The sequence below is a fragment of the Lutra lutra genome, chromosome 2 (assembly GCF_902655055.1).
Source record: "Lutra lutra chromosome 2, mLutLut1.2, whole genome shotgun sequence".
Classification (NCBI taxonomy): Eukaryota; Metazoa; Chordata; class Mammalia; order Carnivora; family Mustelidae; genus Lutra; species Lutra lutra.
In genome coordinates, this window is record NC_062279.1 from 36148631 (window position 1) to 36172690 (window position 24060).

The 24060-nt window shown below is 42.1% G+C and overlaps 1 protein-coding gene across 13 annotated transcripts in view; it reads left to right on the forward strand.

Moving 5' to 3' along the window:
• TACC1 (transforming acidic coiled-coil containing protein 1) overlaps positions 1 to 24060 on the forward strand; it is a 118139-nt gene that overhangs the window by 83799 nt on the left and 10280 nt on the right. For 5 of the 13 annotated variants that reach the window (XM_047717129.1, XM_047717134.1, XM_047717132.1 and 2 more), the window contains 7 exons: positions 710 to 1811; positions 5413 to 5473; positions 8457 to 8664; positions 11178 to 11230; positions 19256 to 19381; positions 20945 to 21021; positions 22427 to 22470. In XM_047717129.1, the coding sequence (XP_047573085.1) occupies positions 710 to 1811; positions 5413 to 5473; positions 8457 to 8664; positions 11178 to 11230; positions 19256 to 19381; positions 20945 to 21021; positions 22427 to 22470 (1671 nt within the window). The other 8 variants (XM_047717133.1, XM_047717131.1, XM_047717138.1 and 5 more) reach the window with 6 other exon arrangements.

A 24060-nucleotide genomic window follows, 5' to 3' on the forward strand; every position in this document is an offset into this window, starting at 1 on the left:
AATTTTGAAACAGTTCAGTACTTTAAACAATATTCTGGGGGAAGAGGGAATACTTGTTTTTGACATCCAAAGATAAAAAATCTTCCTGCATAGCATTTGGACCCTGAAGCTGTCAGGGGCCAGATCTGACCCATCTACCTTAGCTGGCAGTATCTAACATTCTTTCCATTCCAGTCCAGTTATTTTAGACTATGGAATAGTCTCTCAGTCTGTTTAGCTCTTTCTTCAATAGTTCTATTTGCTATAATTACTGTTTATATAACTGGGATAAAACACATATATAATTTAGGCTAGCAACATTGATTTTAGAGTGTAGCACTGGCTGTTCCCTTCAGGGCTGCTCCGCTGACCTTGCTTCATAAAAGCAAAGAGGGACGGGGCACCTGGGTGACTCAGTCATTAAGCGTCTGCCTTCGGCTCATCATGATCCCAGGGTCTGGGGATCAAGCCCCGCATTGGGCTCCCTGTTCCCCTAGGAGGCTGGTTCTCCCTCTCCCACTCTCCCTGCTTGTGTTCCCTCTTTCTCTGTGTGTCTCCCTATCAAATAAATAAAATCTTAAAATAAATAAATAAATAAATAAATAAATAAATAAATGCATGCAAAGAGAGAGGAACTTGCTGCTTGTCTCTGTGGATTCAGCTGGTAGAGATTATTTACCCATGTCAAAAAGATAAGTCTTTAATAGATGGCTTTTTTGTTTTGTTTTAGAATCACAAGAAGCTGATGAACAGCTGGTAGCAGAAGTGGTTGAAAAATGTTCATCTGAGACTTGCTCTAGAACCTCAGAAATTGAGGTAGTACAGCAGGCTGGTGATTCTTACGCAATCAAGGATTTCAAAGAAGAACCTGAACACGAGAGTAGCAAAATTTCAGTAGTGAGGCCATTTTCAATAGAAAACAAGAATGTCACGGATATCCCAGCAGCTCTAGGAACAAAGGCCGCTTATGGCTGTGTAACTGTAGTCTTGGGTGAGGCTTTGCCCTCCAGTGTACCAGAAGCCATCCTGGACAAGGCAATGAAAGAAGGCACCATGGGGGTTGCACTGGAGGCTTCCACAGAAGTTGACCTAAAGGCTGGCAGCTCCTGTCCAGAGCCTGTTACCAACAGAAGCAGGCTAAGAAAACCCAAACCCGTCTCTCTGAGGAAGAAGACAATTGGCGAATTCTTAGAGACTGATACTGCCCTGGAAGGCACGTCTCTCCCCCAGGCATCCTATCAGTTCTGTCCCAATGAGATAGATGGGAACACAAATCCTTTGCTAGGAGGTGCCAGGATCCAGAAATCTCCCCCTGATATAAAGGAAACAGCGAGCGCTCCCTGCAGTGATACCAACGATTCAGGAGTTGAGTTGCTGGAGGAGTCAAGGAACTCACCTCTGAAACTAGAGTTTGATTTCACAGAAGACGTGGAAAATGTAGAGTCCAGGAAGGGCCTTCCAAGGAAGCTTGGCAGGAAACTGGGTAGCAAACTGCCTCCCAAGGTACAGAAAGATAGCGTTAGTAAGCCGGTGGGCGCCAAAGGTGTGGACCCGCTTGCAGAGCCCACTGTACACAGTGCTCCTCCTTCCCAGGCATCAGCTAAGCTGGATCCTAGCCAGTGGGACCACCACAACGTCAATCCCTTTGGGGGCCACTCTACTCTGCAGAGCTCCCCCCCTCTCTCCTCTAAGGGCTCCTACCACTTTGATGAATCCATGGATCCCTTTAAACCAACTACAACATTAGCAAGCAGTGACTTTTGTTCTCCCGCCGGTAATCTTACTAATGAAATCTTAGAATCACCCAAGAAGGCAAAGTCGCGTTTAATAACGTGAGTGACAACGGGTGTGGGTGTTGTGTTCTGTGTACTCTCTGAGTTTGGCAGCCCGCTGCTCTGGTTGGCCAACGGAAGTTACCTTTGAGGTGCCTCAGGGCAGACACACAGCTCATAGCTTTGTGCGGCAGTCCACACTATTTTGCTTAAGTCCAGTGTATGGTCAGAAATATCAGAGGTTTCCTTTTCAGGTGTCTGCCTTGTTTCTGAACCCTCAGCTTATTCAGCTCCACACCTTGGGTACTTATCTCCTATTAAAAAAAAAATAGTGTACGATAGGTAGAGATTTGATGGTTTTCAGAAATCCTATCTAGGCTGTCAGGAATTACTTTACAGAATTCAATTGTCAGTGCTAGCCACCACCTTCAGATTCTCTATGGATAAAACAAAAATTCCAAGCCTCCAGATTACCTGTCTATTATCAGTAACATGTGCAGAATGGTCCCGAAAGGTCTTCTAGAAGTCTTTTACTTTAAACAAGAAGCTGTGATTTTTGTTGGAAACAAACCTACCGCTAAAAGTTGGTAAGAATTCATATATCTCCGTGTTTAGCTTCTGGTTCCATCAGTAAGGCAGTAAATGTCCAATGAGAATCAAGAACATTTTAAACGTTCATGTCAATCTGACTGAATTAGTTTTTTGTTGTTTGTTGTCTCCTTTCCCTTCCCCCGCTTTCTGGGACCATTCTGTAACCACTTTTGCAAGGTCCTTGGAGTTCTCGGAGTGATCAAGCTGTATTCCATGTAAAGTTTTAGTTTAAATTTGCTACAAGGTTATCTGTTCTCAGAACTTGAGTTGATGACAATATATCCCTTTGTGACCCTGTGACGCTCTACTAAAAATGAGATATAGAGAAGGACCAGTGACATGGAGGATGAAATGTGAAAAGAGAGGATGAGAAGAACCATTATTTCCAGCTGTCACCATAGATGAGTCAGGGAAGTAATGGTAAGCATTACTGTGGCCTGATGGAACATGCTAGATGGCATGATGAATTGTATTAGAAAAGTTTAAAGAGCAGAAAGCATCAGGACCAAGAAGCTTGAGCCATGAGAATCAGTTCCTCGGCATTCCCAGAATGTCTAAAGTGAATGAAATGTCAGTAGTAGTTCTTGATCTGTTCTTTGATGATATATGAGCAGTTAAATGGTTGCTGGAAAATATTGATTGGGCAACCTCAGGGTCTCCTCTGTGACTGAGGTTAGTTACCGCTGTCTACTCAGTGCTTTGGGTACGTGTTGGCCCCGTCATTGCCTTGGTGCTTTGTAATGTGGGATGTCTTAAATATGGGGGGTTTCTGGCTAGCGAGGTTGATAAGGAGTCAGCGGGGGACCTCCCTTCCAGTTGCATGTCAAAGCTGTGTAGCCAGCGCATTCGTGTCAGATCACATTAAATCTGGACCAAAGGGAGGGGAGTTTATCCTACACCTGATATGCAGTAGCGAGAAGTACCCCTTTAAGTCCTGCCCCCTTCACCCAGAAGCATTTCCTCCTGTTCTGTTCTTGGTGAGTGAGCTTCTTGATTTACCATACCTTATAGATTTTTTTTTTAAAAACTCTTACACAGTCAGAACTCTTGTCTCCCTGTTCTTTCTGTAAGAGAGGATGTTCTACCTCTTGTGTAACTGGGGTTTTGTTTAGAAAATCCCTTCATCGGTAGGAAAGGCTGGAGTGTGCCAGTGGAAGTAGGATCGAGTGGAAAGTTAGAAGTTCCGCTAGCAGGTTACTTGTGGGGCTTTTTAAAAGACGCATGCAATTAGCATCTCAGAATCTTCTGTAAAGTGGAGACATTGTACTGTCTACAACTGGTATTTTATGGCTCAAATAAGATGAATTATGTAAAGTCACCATAGCTTCTTAGGGATACACATCTACAGTAGTTATAATCTGATCCATTGTCAACTATTGTATGCACCCATTGCCTTTAATCTGGATGGCGAGAGACGTTTAAGAGTAAATGTTCTTAGTAGTGAAATGTTGGTTTTAAATATTGATAAATATTTGGAAGTTCACTTTTCATCTATAACTTCGAATATGAGGCATTTCTGAGTGTTTCTACTACTCTTATCTGTCAGACAGAGGTTCCTGATAATCATTTGCTCACCAATGATAACATTCATTGAGTATGACATTTTTATTTGTATCCCACCTCATAGAAAGAATTTTGCAGCCTTTACATCTGCCTGACTACAGATAAATATTTCAGGCTTTACATGATTTTTTTCTCCATCTGTCTGTCTCTTTTCTGTCTCTAATTTTGTTGGTGCATCAGGACTACTGAACAAGTGAAATTTCTCTGTTTTCTGTTGTAAGTACTCCTGCTGTTTCTGTTTGTCCCTGGGACTGGTGGCAGTTCCTCTCCCCAGACCATCCCCAGACCATCTCTCCATAGCATGTTGGCTTGTCTCTGAGTTTGACCTTCTGATGATTTTTTGCATTTCATTTGCCACTTCATGAGTCAGCTTAGCCTTGCAATTTGTACCTAAAGGAGTGGAGCTCAGCCTTCCACCTTAGGTGCAAGAGCTTTGCTCCCTGGCTTGGCACACCTCATGTGGCACTTTGATAATGAGCGCTGGCTTGGCCATCATCCCAACAGTGGTCTGAGGGACTGCTCTGCTGTTTTTAGAAGTAATTGACTTTTTTGATAGGATAAGGTTGCTGGCTTGGAGCAGGGGATACATTCTAGAGGCAACTCCAGTTTGGTGGTTTGGTGGCAGGGGTGGCATTTAGTAAGAGCATTACTAAAAAAAAAAAAAAAAATCCAGAAACTAGGTGGTGATCGTGCACATTCTGATAGCTTTATGTGCTCCTCCCTTCCCCCTCCCCCCAGAAGAAGAAAAAGAAAGTTGTAAATTTATTCATTTATTTTCTCAGAGTGGCTTTTTTTGCTAGAAATTTTAAGTTCATTAAAACAGAACAGAATGGGACCTAGTCTTCAGTTCATAAATTGTGTGCTAGTTAAGAAATAACAGGTGGTTGGAGTTTTCCCCACGTCCAATCTTTGCACAAATACCTGACATTCATTTTCCATCTTACTGCTTAATAGGAATGGTAACCATTTACACAAATATTTTTATTTTTGTACTTTTCATTGACCATAGTTCTTCTCTGTTAGCACACAGGTCTGGAACTGTCTTATCAGACGTCTGTGGTTTTTAGTGCAATAAAGAACTTTTTTAAAGAATCTGGTCCAGTGTGGTAATTTTTCCAATGAATGTCAAAGCCAAGTGAGTAAGGATCAGATGAGCGGAATGTCTCTAGGTGCTAAGGGTACCTCTGAAACGCTTGGTGGTGTGTAAGCAGAAACCGTAGGGGGTCAGAGTACTGGTATTAAATGTCCACAGAAGCCCATGAGGAGGTCTTTTCTAAGAATGAGCTGAGCTATAGTTCCTTGCTTGCCCTGCTTCCCAGGAGAAGATTCAGAGACGTGAAAGGTGTTCCCCTCTCTAATGTGTAGATGTAGAACGTGTGTGGTGCTGTATGCTTTGGCTTCTCTGCACACATTGCTTTATCTGCTCCATCTCATAGCTTGGAAGTTGTTAATGGGATTCCAAAATGGCCTGTTTTTGTCTTTTGTTTTTTGTTTTTTTCCTTTCCAGGAGTGGCTGTAAGGTGAAGAAATATGAAACACAGTCTCTTGCTTTGGATGGGTGTTCTCAGGTGAGTCTTTGCCCATCACCAATGTCTCTTAGACCATGGGTCCCACAAACTGGAGTTGTGTCCTGGGGGCCATGGGGAGCTGGGGGGATTAATGAAGAGTTTCCAATGGGTGTCTGAGTATCTGACTTTGAGGAAACCAATTTCCAGACCCTTAACTTGCTCAAGTGACCTGAGAAGGCTCCTGAGAACAGGGGAGCCGCCTCACATTAATCCTTGTCCTACTTCTTCTAGATAGTTTCCTCTTATTCTAAATCTTACTAAGGTGCATTTTCACTGGGTATGAAACATCTGGGACACAAAACAAAGGGCAGATTTCAAATATTGGTACATGTTTTAAGAAAATGATGGACTCTAATAACTGGATAATAATTTTTTTTAAGTCAGACGGTTTCCCAATTCATTGCTTTCAGCAAAGTAGGAAAATCTGAGTTGTGATCTGATAGATTATTAAAAATGATCTTTGACACAATTTATATGTCAATTATATCTCAGTAAAACAATTATGTTTTTTTCTTAAAGATTTTGTTTATTTGAGAGTACAAACCAGGGTAGGGACAGAGGGACAAACAGACTCCCCACTGAGCAGGGATCCCAGGAGCAGGGCTCTGTCCCAGGACCATGAGACCTTGACCTGAGGCAAAGTCAGATAGATGGCTTAAGGAGCTGAGCCACCCAGGAGCCTCCCTCAAAATAATTTTTTTTTTTTTTTTTTTTAGTGGAGTTCATTTTTTTTTTTTAAGATTTTTTTATTTATTGATTTGACAGAGAGAGATCACAAGTAGACAGAGAGGCAGGCAGAGAGAGAGAGGGGGAAGCAGGCTCCCTGCCGAGCAGAGAGCCCGATGCGGGACTCGATCCCAGGACCCTGAGATCATGACCTGAGCCGAAGGCAGCGGCTTAACCCACTGAGCCACCCAGGCTCCCCCTCAAAATAATTTTTGATGATAGAATTTTTTGGTACATAACTTGGAAAGGGGTTCCAAGAATTGAGAGACATTTCTATTACAAAACTTCTTTCTGTTTCATTTAATTGTATAAATAGGCTTAACTAAGACTTCTTATTGATTTATAGTTATAAAAATGAAAAATAATTAAAATTCACAGGGATCCTTGTTTTTTCTAACAATAAATATTTGTCCATGGCTCTCTGAATTGGGAAACACAAAATAAACAAAAATCCAGACCCATTTGATTGTGATGAGACCCTTTTAAAAATGTTATTTCAGCATAACTGTGATTACAGAAATACATTCATTGGTTAATAAAATGCATTTTAAATTTGACTTATTTTACATAGTTTGTACCAGCAACTTGGTACATGGCTAAAGATTAAGAAAAAATGATTTGCCTTCTCATTTATTTTTTTCACCCATTACAAATATGTTAAATATCCACTTTCAAATGCAGCTAAAGCAGGCAATAAGAACCGTGAAAAGTTTACCTTTGGTTTAATTCAGAAAAATAACATGTATCACACAGCAAAAGTTTTTTTTTTAAGTTTTTAATTTTTAAAAATTTATGATTTTATATATTTATTTGACAGAGAGAGAGAGAGAGAAAAGCAGGGGGAGTGGGAGAGGGAGAAGCAGGCTTCCCACTGAGCTGGGAGCCTGATGTGGGGCTCTGACGATCATGACTTGAGCTGAAGGCAGACACCTAAACAACTGAGCCACCCAGGCACCCCCACACTGTAAAAGTTTTAAATAATTGGTACAACAAAATGTAATCGTTATTTGTTTTTAGCAAAAACTTTTGTATTTAGGGGCGCCTGGGTGGCTCAGTGGGTTAAGCCGCTGCCTTCGGCTCGGGTCATGATCCCGGGTCCTGGGTTCGAGCCCCGCATCAGGCTTTCTGCTCGGCAGGGAGCCTGCTTCCTCCTCTCTCTCTGCCTGCCTCTCTGCCTACTTGTGATTTCTCTCTGTCAAATAAATAAATACATCTTTAAAAAAAAAAAACTTTTGTATTTGATAGCACTTATGAAAATGTAATAATTTTAGGATAAATTATGCCTTAGTTGATTCCAGTGATAAACTCTGCAGAAGAAATGTTAATACTTAGAGACTTATGGTCATAAAAGTTTTTTTTTTAATTTTTAACTTTTTAACTGAGGAAAATTATAGGGAGAACTTTAAAAGACTTTCAAACATACAAATGCTTTTTTTAAGGATAATTTCTTGGTGGAAGTAGGAGGGAAATGAAAATTCAGAGAAGAAAAGCAATGATGCAAATTTCTGACTACTACAGCTATTAAAGAGTGTGTGTACATGTTTGATTTTAAATAGATTATAAAGCATCATCAAATCACTAGAGTAACTAGATTGTATTAAGCAAGGCCGATTTTTAAAGTATAGCAGGTGTTATATCCTTTGCAATTTTTAATATTTATGCTGAAAAGTTTTTGTCTGTCACCTGAAAATACAGTGGGATACATTGTATTCCAAAACAATTCAGGGGGTATATGAGCAAAATATTTGAAAACCACTATGGACTGCTTAAAACTCTTGCTTATAAATCTAGGCTAGAAAAGGTTAATTTTTTAGATCTCATTGTGAATAACAGAAGCTAGGTTCTAGAAAAAGCATAGTATTCTTTTTTTTCTTTTTTAAGATTTTATTTATTTATTTGACAGAGAGAGAGAAACAGCAGGAGAGGGAACAAAAGCAGGAGGAGTGGGAGAGGGAGAAGCAGACTTCCTGCTGAGCAGGGAGTCCGATGCGGGGCTCGATCCCAGGACTCTGGGATCTAATAAGAACTAATTAGACTAACCTATGCTGAGCTGAAGGCAGACGCTTAACGACTGAACCACCCAGGCGCCCCGAAAGCATAGTATTCTATGACTGAGAGACCCCAGCTTCCTCCTTGATTGGTAGCAAAATCTGTGGTTAAGTCTTATCAGACACAGGTGTGGAATGGTGGCTGAGATGTCACCTTCCCCACTGTTGATCCGCCTAAACAGTAGCACCTGATCTGTTGCATTTCCCAGGATGAAGGAGCAGTGATTTCCCAGATTTCAGACATTTCTAATAGGGATGGCCATGCTACTGATGAGGAGAAACTGGCGTCCACTTCATCTGGTCAGAAATCAGCTGGGGCCGAGGTGAAAGGTGAGCCAGAGGAAGACCTGGAGTACTTTGAATGTTCCAATGTTCCTGTGTCTACCATAAATCATGCGTTTTCATCCTCAGAAGCAGGTATGGAAGTGTATGTTCATCTTTCTAATGTACATAAGCCTAGAAATGCCTGAAATCCTAATGCAGGAGGTGCTTTAAAGAGACTAGAGAATTGGGTCTCTTGGAGGATAGATGGAGGTTGCTGATCTATGCTTGTCTCCTGTACTTAGAAAAGAGGCGCAGGAGAGTATCTTGTCGAAGTGCCGGAGACCTAGGGATGAGTGTGGCAGAATGCACGGGAGACACTGATGTATGAGACTATTTACATTTTGAGTAATTTATTGTATGGGACTGCATCTCAAAATATAGTGGCCTGTAGCCATGTTGTGGTGGTGGTGGTGGTTCAGCGTAGAGAAATAACAGTAACACATATAGTGCCTTCCCATGTAAAGGCACTAAGTTTTAAGTGCTTTACATTTATTAACTGGTTACTCCTTGGTCACTATTATTTTTTTCCCCCATTTTCCAGAGAAGGAGGGTGAGACATCCGAAGTTAAGTCAACCACCTAAAGTCACTTGACTAGCAAATTGTAGAACAAGGATTTGAACCTCAACAGTCTAGTTCACGGTCTCATAACCACAGTGCTTAACTTGGAAAGAGATTCCTTTCATGACTAGAGTATTATACATCTTCCTGTTCACCAATGCGGTAGAATGAAATTGACCAATATACTGAAAAATCCTTAATGTTCTAGTAAGAACTAACTAGATTAACCTATGCGGAAGCTTCTTACTGTTGAACTTGTAAGAACATTCTAGAGCTGAGGCCCTTGTCCAGGTCCCAAGTTATATCTGTGGCCTTAAACTTGACTTGTGAGATGTTTAGAACCATGTTCCTGACTACCGTAAACATTATTAAAAACTCAGATTTTCAGCAATGTAATTTGATCTGGGGACTTTTGTACTTAGAATTTTAAAAATCACATGTCATCAAACCAGGGAAGCAGGTGGAAGTCTAGACTTTGCAAGAGTTCTTCCCTCAGCCTCTCCTCACTGCCCACATCTCATCTCCCATCTGTAAACGGGCCAGGCACCGTTCCATGTTTCTTCCCAGGCTGCTGTCTGCTCTGACACCATGCCCAGGGATCATCCTGAGCACTCTTGTACCTATATTATTTCCTACATTTGAAATGCCTTTCTTTGCCATCTTCTATAAAAATTCCATCCATTCTTTCAGGTTTCTGTCAAAACTGTGACTTGGCTTCCACATACTTTATGTTACCACCACATTTCTTCCTACCACTCGTACTCCATGTATTTCGTATAGCCGGTGTCTTTGATGAACTTCTTGAGGTTAAGGACTATGAGTGATTCATCTTTGAATTTCCTCTGGTATAGGAGCATGTAGATATTTGATGGATTATATTCTTCATCACTAGGAGGAAATTCCTCCAATGGAAATTTCCAGAGCTGGGGTTCCATTAGCCACAGTGCTGTCCTCGGAGTTAGTGAAGAGCTAGTGCTTCAGCATAAGTGACTGATGAGCTGTGTCCTGGGAGCAAGCAGAAGCTGCGGTCATGCAGGGGTGGTAGGCGTTGTGGAGGTGGGAAGGGAGCTCTGGCCCTGTAAGGGAATCAGAGTCAGCTTCCTGGGGAGAATCCCCTTTGTGCCAGGTCTTGCTAGATACATACATAGATGTGCCCCAGGGAAGGAGAATCTCTCCCAGGGGTGGAAGGAACCTGCCATGTTGGTAAATGCTCAGCAGTTCTCTGAATTTAGGACAAGTGGGAAAACGAGGTTACACTGAGGAATCTGGACTTGGTCCTGTAGGTAAAGGGGAGCCACTGAAGGTTTGTAAGCAGAGTGGTGATGGTCACATTTGTGTTGTAAATAATTCACTGTTGATAGTGCACTAAAGTAGTAATTCATTGTTGCTACATGGATTGTAGCATTAAAATTGTGTGCTTTTTCATATTTTAAATTTTTCTTCAATGAGTGCATATTCCTTTAATTAGAAAAAGCATGGGTGTTTTTTTTTTTTTTTTCCTTAAATGTTGCCTTTGGTGGTTGTAGAGTGGAAGGTAGACTGGAGACAAGTTTGAAAGCGTATGAGGAGGAGAAGGAATTTAGTTTTTCAGGCACTGGAATTTAGAGCTTATTGTTTTATCTTCTACATTAATTAGTCTGAGGATACCCTTCTGGGCTGGAATTTAAATTCACTCAGACCTGCTTATAAAAATAACATTCACTTTGTGGTTTCTTCTTTCTGACATAGTCCCGTGGTTATAGTAACAACTTACTTACAAAACTTTTCACGGACACAAGGGGGCAGCCTTGCTATTCTTTCCACCTAAAGATGGTGCTCCTGTGAATGGCTGGCTAACGGCACACACCCCTTCTGAGTTTTCGGACTTTTAACACAGACAACACATCCGTCAACAAAGTGGCAGTGCTCCTTTGAAAATCTGGAGATGCTGTTCATGGGTTCATAGATGTCCCTCTGGGCCTGCACTGGGGTGTCCAGAGTCTTTTCACCAGGAAACACAGGAACTGACTTCTTGGGATAACTGTAAAAATGACTCTCTATGTTGTAGGCGTAGAGAAAGAGACCTGCCAGAAGATGGAAAAAGATGGATCTGCCATGACCGTAAGTTACTCCTGTTGGGGGCTGGGGAAATGTGGGGCTCAGGTTTGTTGTTTCTTTTAGTATTTATTTTAAAACCCACATTAAGTCTTTAAATAACTTCTAGTCATTGTTTGGTGATGGACTGAGATATAAATAAAAGTTTCTTCACTTGAGGAGCTCATAGTCTATCCTGAGATCTATCCAGTAGCCACCAGCCTCATGAGGCCACTGAGTACCTGATCAGTAGCTAGTCTGAATTGAGATGTCTTGTAAATGTAAAGTATGACTAGTCTTTAAAGACTTAGGACCAAAAAAAAAAAAAAAAAAGGAAAATAAAATGTCTTGAACTTTTTATATTCATTACGTGTTGAGATGATCATATGTTAGATATATTAGGTTAACTGAACTATATTATTAAAATCAATTTCACTTGTGTATCTTTTTACTTTTTAAATGGCTACAGGAACATTTAAAATTACCAATGGCTTGCATTGTATTTCTTTTGAACAGCATGGGTAGTGGATACAAAATGGAAACTAAAGATACTGTGTGACTGGTATAATCCAATGTGTTGTGGGGGCTGCGGGAGCCAGGGCTGACCACCTGTGCAGCAGGTGTCTGGGAAGCTGGATTTGAGCTCATTAAAAGCAAAATTATGTTATGCCTCTTTAGACTTACAGAAATAGTACAAAGAATTCCTGTAAATCTTTCACCCATATTCCTTGAATGTTAACATTTTATATAATCACAGTACAGTTCTCAAAATCAGTGAATACTGGGGTACAGTATTATCTAAGCTATATGCCATACTTGAATTATGTTGGTTGTCCCAGTAACGTCCTCTTCCGGTGCAGTATCCGGCCCAGGACCCCACGTTGCGTTTAGTTCTCGGGTTCTCAGTCACCTGTAATCTGTGATAGTTCTTCAGTCTTTCTTTGTCTTTCCTGACCTTGACACTTTTGAAGAATACAGGTCAGTGTTTTATAGAATATCCTTCATTTTGAGTTCATCCAGTGTTTCTCATAATTCAGTTTATGCATTTTGGTTATAAAGCCATCAGAAGTGACCTTATGGATCCCCACTTACTCCACAATTAGTGGAATTAACTGATCACTTGGTTAAGGTAGTGTTGTTTTAGGTTCTTCCATTTGAACTTAGTTGTAAAGAGAGAGTGGGGTTTGTAAGATAAAGCAGTGAGGGGTGTTCTGGGCAGCAGAGCTGACCTGCACAAAGGCAGGGAGTGAGAAGCATGGGCTCTATAAGGAGGTAGAAGTGTTAGTCATCTCATGTGATTGCAGGATAGTCTACATAGAGTAGCTGAGGGCCAGATCATCAGGGGGCATTGATATGGTGCCAGGAGGCTTGGAATTCATGGTAGAAGCAGTAGGAAACTATTGTGGGGTTTTAAGTAAGGAACATCGTGATGGGTAAGAGTTCAAAGGATGGGGTGGAGGCTGAGAGAGATTTATCAGGTAGAACCATCACTCTTTGGTGACTTGGGAGATGTGCATGGTAGCTGGGGTGGAGTGGTGGTGAGAGAAAGTTGGTGAAAACCACCCAAGGTTCCTTTCTTGAATATCTGAGTGGTCAGTGCTACTGATAAGCCACCCCATAAACCTGGGGTGCCCAGGGGCTCCTCTCTACCCCTTATTCCCACAGCAAAATCTGTGGTTTTGATGTCCAAAAACCATATATTTTAAACCCACTGACATTTCTCCAGCCTGTGGCCACCCCCAGTCTTTTAAAATATGGTGGTAGTTTTCTAACCAGTCTCCCTGTTTCCAGGCTGTTCTCTCATCCTTTTACATAACCCAAGGTAATGTTTTAAATACCAAACTGATCTTGTTACTCTATGCTTAAATCTCTTGGTTGGCTTTCCTTGTCTTTAGAGTAAGTTCAGACTCTTCTAGTGGCTGATGTGACTTTCTGCACCGGGACTCTGCCTTTCTCCCCAGCCTCTACTGTCTCCTCTCTTCTTCACACATCTGACTCTTGCCTTACCATATGCAATTCCTTTCAGTTCTGTGAACCTACCCCTTGGAGTCACTTCTTGTTCTCCTTTCCTTCCTCCCAACACTATAAGCTTGGTGGAGATAGGGACCATGACTGTTAGTTTGCTGCTACCTTAGCACCTACCACAATAAATTCTGCTGAGCACAGGAATCAGTAAAGTAAGAATACAGAAAGAGGAGCAGAACTGTAGAAGTTAATTTTTAGATCTGTGGCTTTGAGACCTCTGTTGGACCAGTTTCTAAGTCCATATTTCTCGGAGGCTGTTCTTTTTTTTTTCCCCTAGGAGGCTGTTCTAAGTACATAGCATGAGTTCAATAAATGCCTGGGTTGGCTTTATTTGTTATTTTTTAAAAAGATTGATTGATATTCATTTTTTTTTAAAGATTTTATTTATTGGGACGCCTGGGTGGCTCAGTTGGTTAAGCAGCTGCCTTCGGCTCAGGTCATGATCCCGGCATCCTGGGATCGAGTCCCGCATCGGGCTCCTTGCTCAGCAGGGAGCCTGCTTCTGCCTCTGCCTGCCATTCTGTCTGCCTGTGCTCGCTCTCTCTCCCTCTCTCTCTGACAAATAAATAAAATCTTAAAAAAAAAAAAGATTTTATTTATTTATTTGAGAGAGAGAGAGCATAAGCAGAGGGAGGGACAAGGAGACTCCCCGCTGAGCAGGGAGCCCCAGGTGGGGTTCAATCCAGGGCCTTGAGATCATACCCTGAGCCAAAGTCAGACGCTTAACCAATTGAGCCACCCAGGCGCCCCAAAATTTATTTCCTTATTTTAGAGAGAGCATGTTTGCGAGTTAGGGAGAGGGAGAGAATCTTTAATCAGACTCCCCACTGAACGCGGAGCCCAACTTGGGCCTAAATCCCCTGGCCCAAGGTCACCACCTGAGCTGAAACCAAGAGTCGAAGGCTTAACTAACTAAGCCACCCGGGCGCCCCAGCCTTCAAATCTATTAAAACCAACCCAGGGGGCGCCTGGGTATTACAGTGGGTTAAGCCTCTCATTTTTGGTTTCAGTTCAGGTTGTGATCTCAGGGTTGTGAAATCAAGCTCTGCATTAGACTCCGACCTCAAAATAGAGTCTGCTTTATACACTCTCCCTTTGCCTTTGCCCTTCCCTCTTTCTCTCTCTCTCTCTCTCTAAAATAAATAGAATCTTTAATAATTTGAGGGCCTTTAGGATACAGGATAGTTGAAGCTGTAAGATTTAGTTGAAGCTCTGAGTGAAACATCCTTTACTTAATTCACAGTAAAAATATATTTTGCATCTTGACTAATATGTATATATGAATGACACATCACAACATATGTGCATATATATATATATATAAAACAAATTGCACAAAACACTATCTACCTTTCTTCATGTGATTCATTCTGATATTTTTCTTTTCTATTTCATTTTTTAAAAAGATTTTTTTTATTTATTTGAGATAGAGAGCATGAGCAGGGAAAGAGGTAGGGACAGAGGGAGAAGCAGACTCCCTACTGAGCCAGGATCCTGACTCAGGGCTCCATCCCAGAACCGTGGGATCATGACATGAGCCAAAAACAGACACTTTTATTGACTGAGACACTGATGCGCCCCCTCTATTTCATTTTTTAAACTCTATTTCATTTTTTAACGCAGATTGTATGTCCTAGTAAATTGTTTTCAGGACTCACTCTTAGGCCAAGACCCATAGTGATTCCCTAGAGGACATGAAGAGCAAATGTGAAGGTAGATGGGGGCAGCTGTGGAAACATGGGTAGAAGGAAGATATACACAAAGCACATAGGGTCTCGGGAGCATTGTCCTCCCGCAAGGGCCTCACACATCAGTGACGTTTGTTTCTGGACAAAAATCACTCTTTTGCGAGCCAGGTCGTCTAATCCCAGCGTAGCCACTCATGGGCTTCTGCCTGTCTTTCCTCATCTGTGGGTGGGAGGGATGCCTGCTGTCCCCACCCACCAGTGGCTGACACTACACACACCACTACCAAGAGAGCCTGCTTATGTGCTTGGGGAAACCAGTGTCTTTAGAAGTTTTGTAAGTACAAGGGAGTGGTTTCTTGTATTTTCAGTTTGTAAAAATAGCAAAAGCATGATGGGAGCGGGTTGTGCCGAGTGGACCAAGCCTTGGTCTGTGCAGCTGCAGATCTAGGTGGCTTCCCCAGCATTGTGAACAGCCTGGTTCAGCCTCCAGCTGCCCAGCTGCTTCATCCGTAAAATGAGAGCACCTACGGTCCAGTGGTCATGGGGTGAAAGGCAGTGCTGACGTCACAAATGGGAGCTCAAAGTGCTAGGCCACTGTCAGGTGGGGTGACGCTGCCAGGAAGAGCGGGGGGGAGACCGAACAAGAAAGAGAAATGGGGAATACTTGTCTTTGGAGCCACCTGCTGAAGAACATATCTTTTGTTGTGATCTTTTAAAAGTAATCCCAGTGGAATTTCCCAAAATCTATGAATTTCTACTTCCTAGAATGTGGAATAAGCATCATATAAAGAAATTGCAGTGTTCAAAACGTTGAAAAAGAAATCTGGTTAATCTAGCATTCACTTGTTTAAGCCTCTCTGTTTCTTGGAAGTGCATTCCTGCTGCAGTCTCGTTGCCAGCAGTCGGTGGCAGCCACAGCAAAGGGATTAAGGCCAGAGTAATCAATGGTGGGTGGGCAGTCTCATCTTGCGTATTGGCTATTGGTCTGCAGCATTTTTCCGTTAGGTCAATTTATTTTTATGTTTATTTTTTAAAGATTTCATTTATTTATTTAACAGAGAGAGAAAGAGATCACAAGTAGGCAGAGAGGCAGGCAGAGAGAGGGGGGGAAGCAGGCTCCTGATGCGGAGCTTGGAGCAGAGAGCCCAATGCGGGCTCGATCCCAGGACCCTGAGATCATGACCTGAGCCAAAGGCAGAGGCTTAAATTGAGGCACCTAGGTGCCCATCAATTTATTATTTTTTTTTTTTTTAGGAAGCCTTAAACTTCTTAAAAGTTGAGTTCTTTTGGTTTTTCCAAGGATGTCTCTGTTAGAGTGCTGTGGCTGGCATGGTGCTACTCAAGTGGGTTCAAGGACAAAAGATGGGATGAGCTCAGCTTGCTGTGAGAGACTAATGGTGCTCTTTTTTCCACTGCAAGGACATGAGCAGAGAGGTTTCCTTGGTGGCATCTGTGCTCACTGCCAGTCTGCAACCAGGACTGCATTGAGTTTCACTGTCTAGAGACAGGTCCTTCTTTCTTCTTCCTTCCTTCCTTTCTTTCTTTCTTTTTTTTACGATTTTTATTTATTTATTTGACAGAGCAAGAGCACACAAGCAGGGGCAGCAGCAGAAGCAGGCTCCCTGGAGACAGGTCTTTCTTGGCCCTCAATTGTGAATGCTTTGGGAACAGGGAACAGGATTAGGGGACATGAAACAAGACCACTTGGAAGGCTGGGACTCCTTGATCAGGTTAGCATCTTTATTAAACATAATAGACTGCCTGGCCCAGGATGAGATGATCTGGTCGGTTCTTTGTGATGGTAGATTCTGTAGGCTTTCTATGCTGTTTGATAAGCAATATAAAGGACTAAAGAAGGTAAAAAGGTAAATCCTAGGGTTCTTGAAAAAGGTGGCTAAAATAGGCCATGGCCTATGTAAGATAGGTAAGATATGTAAAATAGGCCATGGCCATCTCGTAAGAACTGTTGCATTTTGAGCCATGAGGGGAGTGGCACATGGCCAGGAAGGGATTGACCAGGGGAGGGCCGCAAGCTGCAGATAGACCTCATCTGGATGTATCTGCCCCCATCTAAGTTCTGAGCACCTGCCTCCACTCAGAATGCTGCCTCTTCCAGACACATTAAATTGTTGAGCAAGTGGGCAGACAACTCCTTTGTCCCCTCAACAAATGAATGAGATGCCAACCTCTAAGAACAGACTGATATTTTCCTTACTAAGAAAACTCTTTTGGCTTATTTCCCAAAATAAAAAATCTTGCTAACTTGAGGGTCATAGGAGAGCTGTTTCCTAGAATTGATTTGACTTGTGGATTCTGGTTTCAACTAATAAAAACACAAAAGAGTGATTTTAAAATGTGTTAACTTAGAATCAGAAATTCAACAACAAAGTGAACCAAATGTGTCAGCTTGACCTAGAGCGTTACCTCCCTGTAGGCCAGTTACATGGGAAGCAAGAGTATGAGAAAGTTTCTTGAGGAGAAGCATGGCACAGGACGTTAATGGGCTGACTCAGATGTCCAGAGGTTTATTCATTATCCACAAGACCGTTTCTGATGTCCTCCTTTCTGGCTCTGGAATCCTGGGGCGGTTCTGGTGGGTGCCTCTGACCTTACACAGGCTGCAGTCAAGGTATTGACCAGAGCAGTGGTCACCTCCAGGCTCAGTTTGGGGTGAAGCCACTTCCAAGCTCACTCAGAAGGCTGTCGGCATGTCTCAGGTCCTCGCTTGCCATTGGCAGAGACATAATTCCTTGCCACATGGGCCTCTCCACAGAGAGTTCTTCACAATGTGGAAGCTGGAGTCTTTTTGTAAACTAATCTCAAAAGTGACAACCCATGGCTTTTACCATAGTCCCTTTAGAAGTGAGTCCCCAGGTCCAGCCTAGACTCAAGGCGACGAGATGACATGAGAGGATGAGTACCAGGACGGTGGCATCATCAGGGGCCATGTTTGATGCTGCCCACAAGTGGCTTTTGAATGATGAATGATGAATCTACCCCAAGATAGTGTTTCTGGGGGGGGACCATGAACTCCTGTCAGCAGGGTGGGCTGCTTTCCTGCAGATGCTGCTTGAAACGGGGGCTGCCATCTTGTGGCTTTCGCATTCCTGTTTCCGTGGCCTGAGCCAAGGTCTTCTGTATCAGGCCCCTCTACATGAAGCTAAATGCAAAAATTATGTGTGAATTTTTTTAGCATTTTCTAGGGAAACAGTGAGTTGTAGTGACCATGAAAAGTTTAAAAAACTGCTGGTCTAAGTTGGCTTTGGACTTTCTGTTCCGTCTTGGTTGAAACAAGACACCAGGGAACTGATTAATTATAATCAATCACTAACTGATTGGTGGTACAGACTGTTAAAAGTGTTAAGATTATTGACAGGTCACTTGGATTGGCATTTTTGATGTTACTAGAACAGCTTTTTTCCTATTTATGCAAAAAAAGTTTACTTACACAGATGGGAGGAAGTAGCCCCCCCCAAATGCCTTGTATGAAAGAGCAGATAATGAAGTCCACGTTCATGTGAAAAAATAGTCACCACTGTGGCTTTCTGGAACCTGAGTTTACCATAAAAGCAAGCTGCTGCATCAGAAGGACATCAAAAATTTAACAGCCAGGGAAAATCCAAAAAAGTGGAAGTGCAGGCATAGATCTGGGCTTTACCTGTGGCCACTTTGTACAGGGACCACTCACGCTGCCCACCCGACAGCATCGCTTGGTCAGGGCCAGACGTCACTGCAGAGCAATTGAAGTTCCTGGTGGTCCTGAATCATTCCGGGGCTGGGGCGGGGGAGGCAGCCTTCAGATGTGTGCACCATCTCTACTTCCTGAGGCCTGAAAGTTACTAGTCCATTTTAGAAACATTTCCATCCAGAGTGACTAAAGAGGTACATGAAAGTATCAGTATGTTTAAAAGTTGCTATTTCAGTGTTTGAAAGTTGATACATAGTTTGGGAAAAGTTACATGGAATGCATCATCCCCAGAAACCCCCTGAAAAATGAGACATTTTTCTTTTCATGCATGTGATTCTTCGGTGACTGGTCACTGTGATAATTGCACTTTCTCCTTTTTGGATAAGAAGAAAACTTCACTGGGCCCTCTGTTAAATGGAAGTTAACTTGCTCCCCTCATCCTCATATTCATTTGAGTACTTTTTCCTTTAGGTAGTACTGTAACTAGGTTTTATTTTATTGTTTTTTCTTGAAAGCTTCCCCTGCTGTGTTTTTGTCTTCAAAGATGTTTTTAAACATTGTAATCAACTGAGTAACGAGGAAGTTATTGAAGGATGCTTGGGGCTGGGAACCTGAAAACTGGAGGTATTACATGACTTCTTGCTCCCTCAGGGACTGTTGGAGTCCTCTTTGGAGAAGGCCCCCGTGTCTGTGGCCTGTGGAGGAGAGAGCCCCTTGGATGGCATCTGCCTCAGTGAATCAGATAAGACAGCTGTGCTCACCCTCATCAGAGAAGAGGTAAAGGTCCTCGTGTTCTGTCCACTTATCACTCCCTGTCTTTGTGAAACCCATGCGTCCACAGAGAGATCCCATCTCTGTTTGGCTCGAGTTATCCCCAGCTGGAAGTTCTTATTTCCTCAGCTTGTGTAGCTCACAGAAAGGGCTCCCTGTAAAACTCTCATCAGTGCAGTAGTCCCAGGGAGAAAGCTAACCACACTTCTTTCTTTCAGCCTTGAAGTTTTTTAAATGATGAATTCTGCCAACTCTTCCCACATATGTAACTAAATCAGTGCCTTCATTTAACAGACTTGCAATAATATAAAATTGCTTCCCACTTTGATCCATTCTTTAATTAAACAGATCACTCTTAAATTCCTTTCCTGTCTCTTGAACAGCCTCTGTTCAAAATAGATTACTGCTAGGCCTTTCCTGGGTGATCAGAAAAAAATGAAAGACACAATCCTGTGCTCTCAGTCAGTTACTACCCTCTCGCATTATGTTTCTGTGCTGTATTTTATGTGTTTGCCTTATGTGTCTCTTGATGATTTCACCCTTTTTTTTTTAAGAAGGGAAATTCCCTTAGTGTAGCGATGTTATTTTTATAATACAATAAGAGTAGTTAAGAACCTCACAAAATAGCATTAGTTTGATAAGGAGGGATGTTAGCTGATCCTATAGTCAAAACTTGGGAGCAGTGGTGAGGAAGTCCTACCAAAATCTTGTCAATGAGAAAAATGACCTCATCTTCCTCCCAAGAGTGAAACAATGGGATGACTGCTTAATGGAGCAGAGCAAGAATGTGCCTTGACACCTGAAGCAGATGGGCTGGCTACTAGGTGATTGAGATTCTGATTAAAGGCACCAAAATAAAGAATGTATCAATTAGGAAGAAAGAAGCATGGAGAAGTATAATAAAAGAACAGTGATGCCCCTCGAGGCTCTGTCCAGGCACATGGAGTTTGAGGTAATGATTTAGTAAGGGCGTCCCAAACAGGGATTTGGGTGCTGGTCTGAGGAGCAAGAGCCCTCCTGCAGTGAGGTACAGGTGCATCTGGCTAGAGGCTTTGAACTTCTGAGCCCCTAGTTATGACTCCATTATTGCCCATGCTCAGAAATCTATGTAAAGGAGAATGTGCTGGTCATGCTCCGATGCTGTCATAGTTCTGTTTCTTATCCCAAGTAAAACTAGTATTTGATTAAGGTGAGTCTCGGCCAGGCTGATGGCTCTTCTTTTGGTGTCCTGTCCGAATCAAGGTTCTGGGCCTGCAGAGCTGGGAGGCAGACCCTGGACCCTGGACCTGGGTAAAAATTCCTAGAGATGGTGATTATCACTTGGAACTTTCCTGGGAGATGTTCTGTTCACCTTTACTTTGGTGCCTACATTTCCACCATCCTATGGGGCAGAGAGGACATTTTTCCAAATGCTTGTGCGCATTATACACGGATGTTGACGGTTGATATTCCCAGTGTAGCTTGAATGTCTTGGGATGGATCAGGTTGTGTGTTTTCAGTTTCCAATCTTAAATTCAAACTGTAATAGATTCAGTAGGTAAACCAAGCTTTATCTCTGTTATAATTTAGATAATCACTAAGGAAATTGAAGCAAATGAATGGAAGAAAAAATACGAAGAAACCCGACAAGAAGTCTTGGAGATGAGGTTAGACTAGAGGTTTGGGGGAGGGGTTGGATACCTTTATTATGCTTTGTTAGATTTAATATAAATGTAGTAATGACAGTATTTGCTTATCACAGAACCAACTGTTGAGAACTAGACAGCATTGATATTTGCACCTTAATTTGTGATTGGCAATGTCATTTCATGAGTGTTGCTGACCAGTTATTCAAATACTGTAGCCTCTTATGGGTTGTCGAGAACATTGCGAGTAAGCAGAACCCACATAATTCTTAGCTTTTGAAGAGACATCAATTTGTGTGAAAAATCCACTTAAACTACAGAATAATAAGATTTATTGACATATTCAGTTATGGAGGCAATATGATTTGTTACACTTTTTAAAAATCAGTTATGCATGATGGCTTCAAATTTCATAACTACCAAATAGATTATAAAAAGCATGTTAAGGGGAAACAAAATTGGTTGATCTTAAATTGAAATCTTTTTTATTTTTTGCTGTTCATTCTCTAGAAAGGAGAGTTATAAGCTATGAAATAACTAAAGATAGTATGGAAAAAGAAGAAAAAGCATAATTTATATACTTGTACAGTCAGCACTTGAATGATGAAGAAACATTTTAATTATGCCCAATCGAATTTGTAGCTCTTGTATTACTTGCTTTGTGAGTATTTACTGGGTGTGAGGTCCTGTGCTGTGTGTAGTGGAGAGGAGGGGACAGCCCCTGCCCTTAGCTTACAGCAGCCGTCGGAAGAAACTTGGACCAACGTGATGGGCACCACCAGCGACAGGCAGGGGAGCCATCATTTTTCAGTGAGGGGTCACAAGGAAGAGCCCTTATCTCACTGGACAGGGCCAGGGAAACTTCATTGCACTTCGCCCAAAAGAAAGGTTATTAATGTGACAGGGTGATCTTTAAAGTCTTTGAATAATTGAAATGCTTTTGGAACTAGGACAGTAAAATAGAACTTGAGACTGACTGCCCAAAAGAGTGGATGGAGGCCAGGAAAGCCTGAACTCAGATCAGGGTTTTTAGGAAAAACCCCAAGAATGGGAATCCCCTTATTTAGTGAAAGATTGATTTGTCTAGGCAGAATCAATGTATCGCCTTGAGATCATTTACATGAGGTGCAAAAAGAAATTGAGGGCATTTTCTATAGATAGAATAAAATAACTGGAATGAAGGGCTTGTTAACATAAAATCTTCAGAAAGATCTTTTTTGAACAATAATGAACAAATCTTACATTAACATTAAAAGCCCCAAAGCAGATAACTGGGTTATATAAATTTGGTCATTTGAACATCGCTCAGATATTCATTGAACATCATATATGATGTTCACATGTTTGTTAATGTGTTTAATTGTTTAGAGCAGCATTTCTCAAATTTCCATTGAAAATTCTCTTCTGATAATTTTTTTTTTTTAAGGAAAATTGTGGCTGAATATGAAAAGACCATTGCTCAAATGATTGGTAAGAACATTTTTTTTAAAAGATTTTATTTGATTATTTGAGAGCGAGTATGTGCATACGCGTGACTGGGGGAACAGAGGGAGAGGGAGAGAGAATTTCAAGCAGACTCCCACTGACTGGGAAGCCGGACTTGGGGCTCAATCTCATGACCCTGAGATCATGACCTAAGCCAAAGCTAGGAGGTGGACACTTAGCCAACTGAGCCACCCAGGCACCCCGGACTTTTTTCCTGTGGTGTGAGCCATAGGTTCCGTAGATGATTTTCTTTCTTTCTTTCTTCCTTTCTTTCTTTCTTCCTTTCTTTCTTTCTTTCTTTCTTTCTTTCTTTCTTTTTTTTAAAGATTTTCCTTATTTCTTTGACAGAGAGAGAGAGAGGGAGAACACAAGCGGGGGAGAGGCTGAGGGAGAGGGAGAAGCAGGCTCCCTGCAGAGGAGGAGAAGCCCAATATGGGACCCCATCTCAGGATGCTGGGATCATGACCTGAGCCAAAGGTGGTGGCTTAACCAACTGAGCCACCCAGGCGTCCCTGCATAGGTGATCTTCAGATCAGAACACAAGCTTCCACTTGTCCATCCTTTAGATTCACTTGATTCTCACTGTTTGCAGTGGTTCTGTCATACAAAGTTCCCACAAACACTGAGTTAGCAAATACTGAGCTATTGCTTTAGGGGAAGTACAGGTGAGGTTCCTGTGGGCCTCAGGTCACAACATCGTTGTCAGTACATAACCTTGTCTCATGTATATTTCTGTTTGAAGACATTTGATTTAATGCTGATTCATTAACATTGAACTCATGGCCTGCAGTGCTATAGATCATCCCTGAATGAAGATGATCTCATGAAGGTATTTTCTGCATATGGCACATCACAGCCTTCTAGCTCTTCAAAGCCCTTGACAGCACCTCAGCACCACGTAGACTCAGGGACCATTTTTGGCAACAGAATCACCCACAGGAAGCACAAAAATACAAAATCATGACACTAAATAGACTGAAAAGGACACTTGTTACAGTATGAAACAAGGAGGCAGCACGTCGGCCAGTTTAGCCTTAGACAAGATTGTGCACATCAAGTGACTTGACACTTTCTGCCCCTCTGCGCATGACCAGAAATGTAGCAGAAGGACTGGTTTTGGGTTTACATATAAATTGTAGCAAGTAGATGAATTCACAAGTACACAGTCCACAGGTAATGAGTGTCAGCCATGGTTAGGTTCATTGTAGAGACTAGCAAATGCTTGAATTTTGTGAAAACCCTTCCACCTGGCCCCCAGAAGGTTGATGGCCAACCCACATCACAGTACTCCTGGATAGGGTCTTCGTTTGGGTGCAGTCCTTACTCTGCTGCAAGTTGTACTTTTTCTCTGTATCTAATGCACGGATACCTTTTACAAAATGATGATGGTCGGTGCTCCTGCATTGAATTTAGAGATAACTCTGTAGCCAGTATTGTCAGGACTGACTGACTACCTGAATCTTTCTCTACTTAAGCACTGAAATCATACTCTCTACAGTCCATTTCACCTCATGCCTCCGAGCATATGTCCTTTGCCACACCTGTTCCCCTTCTGGGATATTCTCCTCCTGGGTA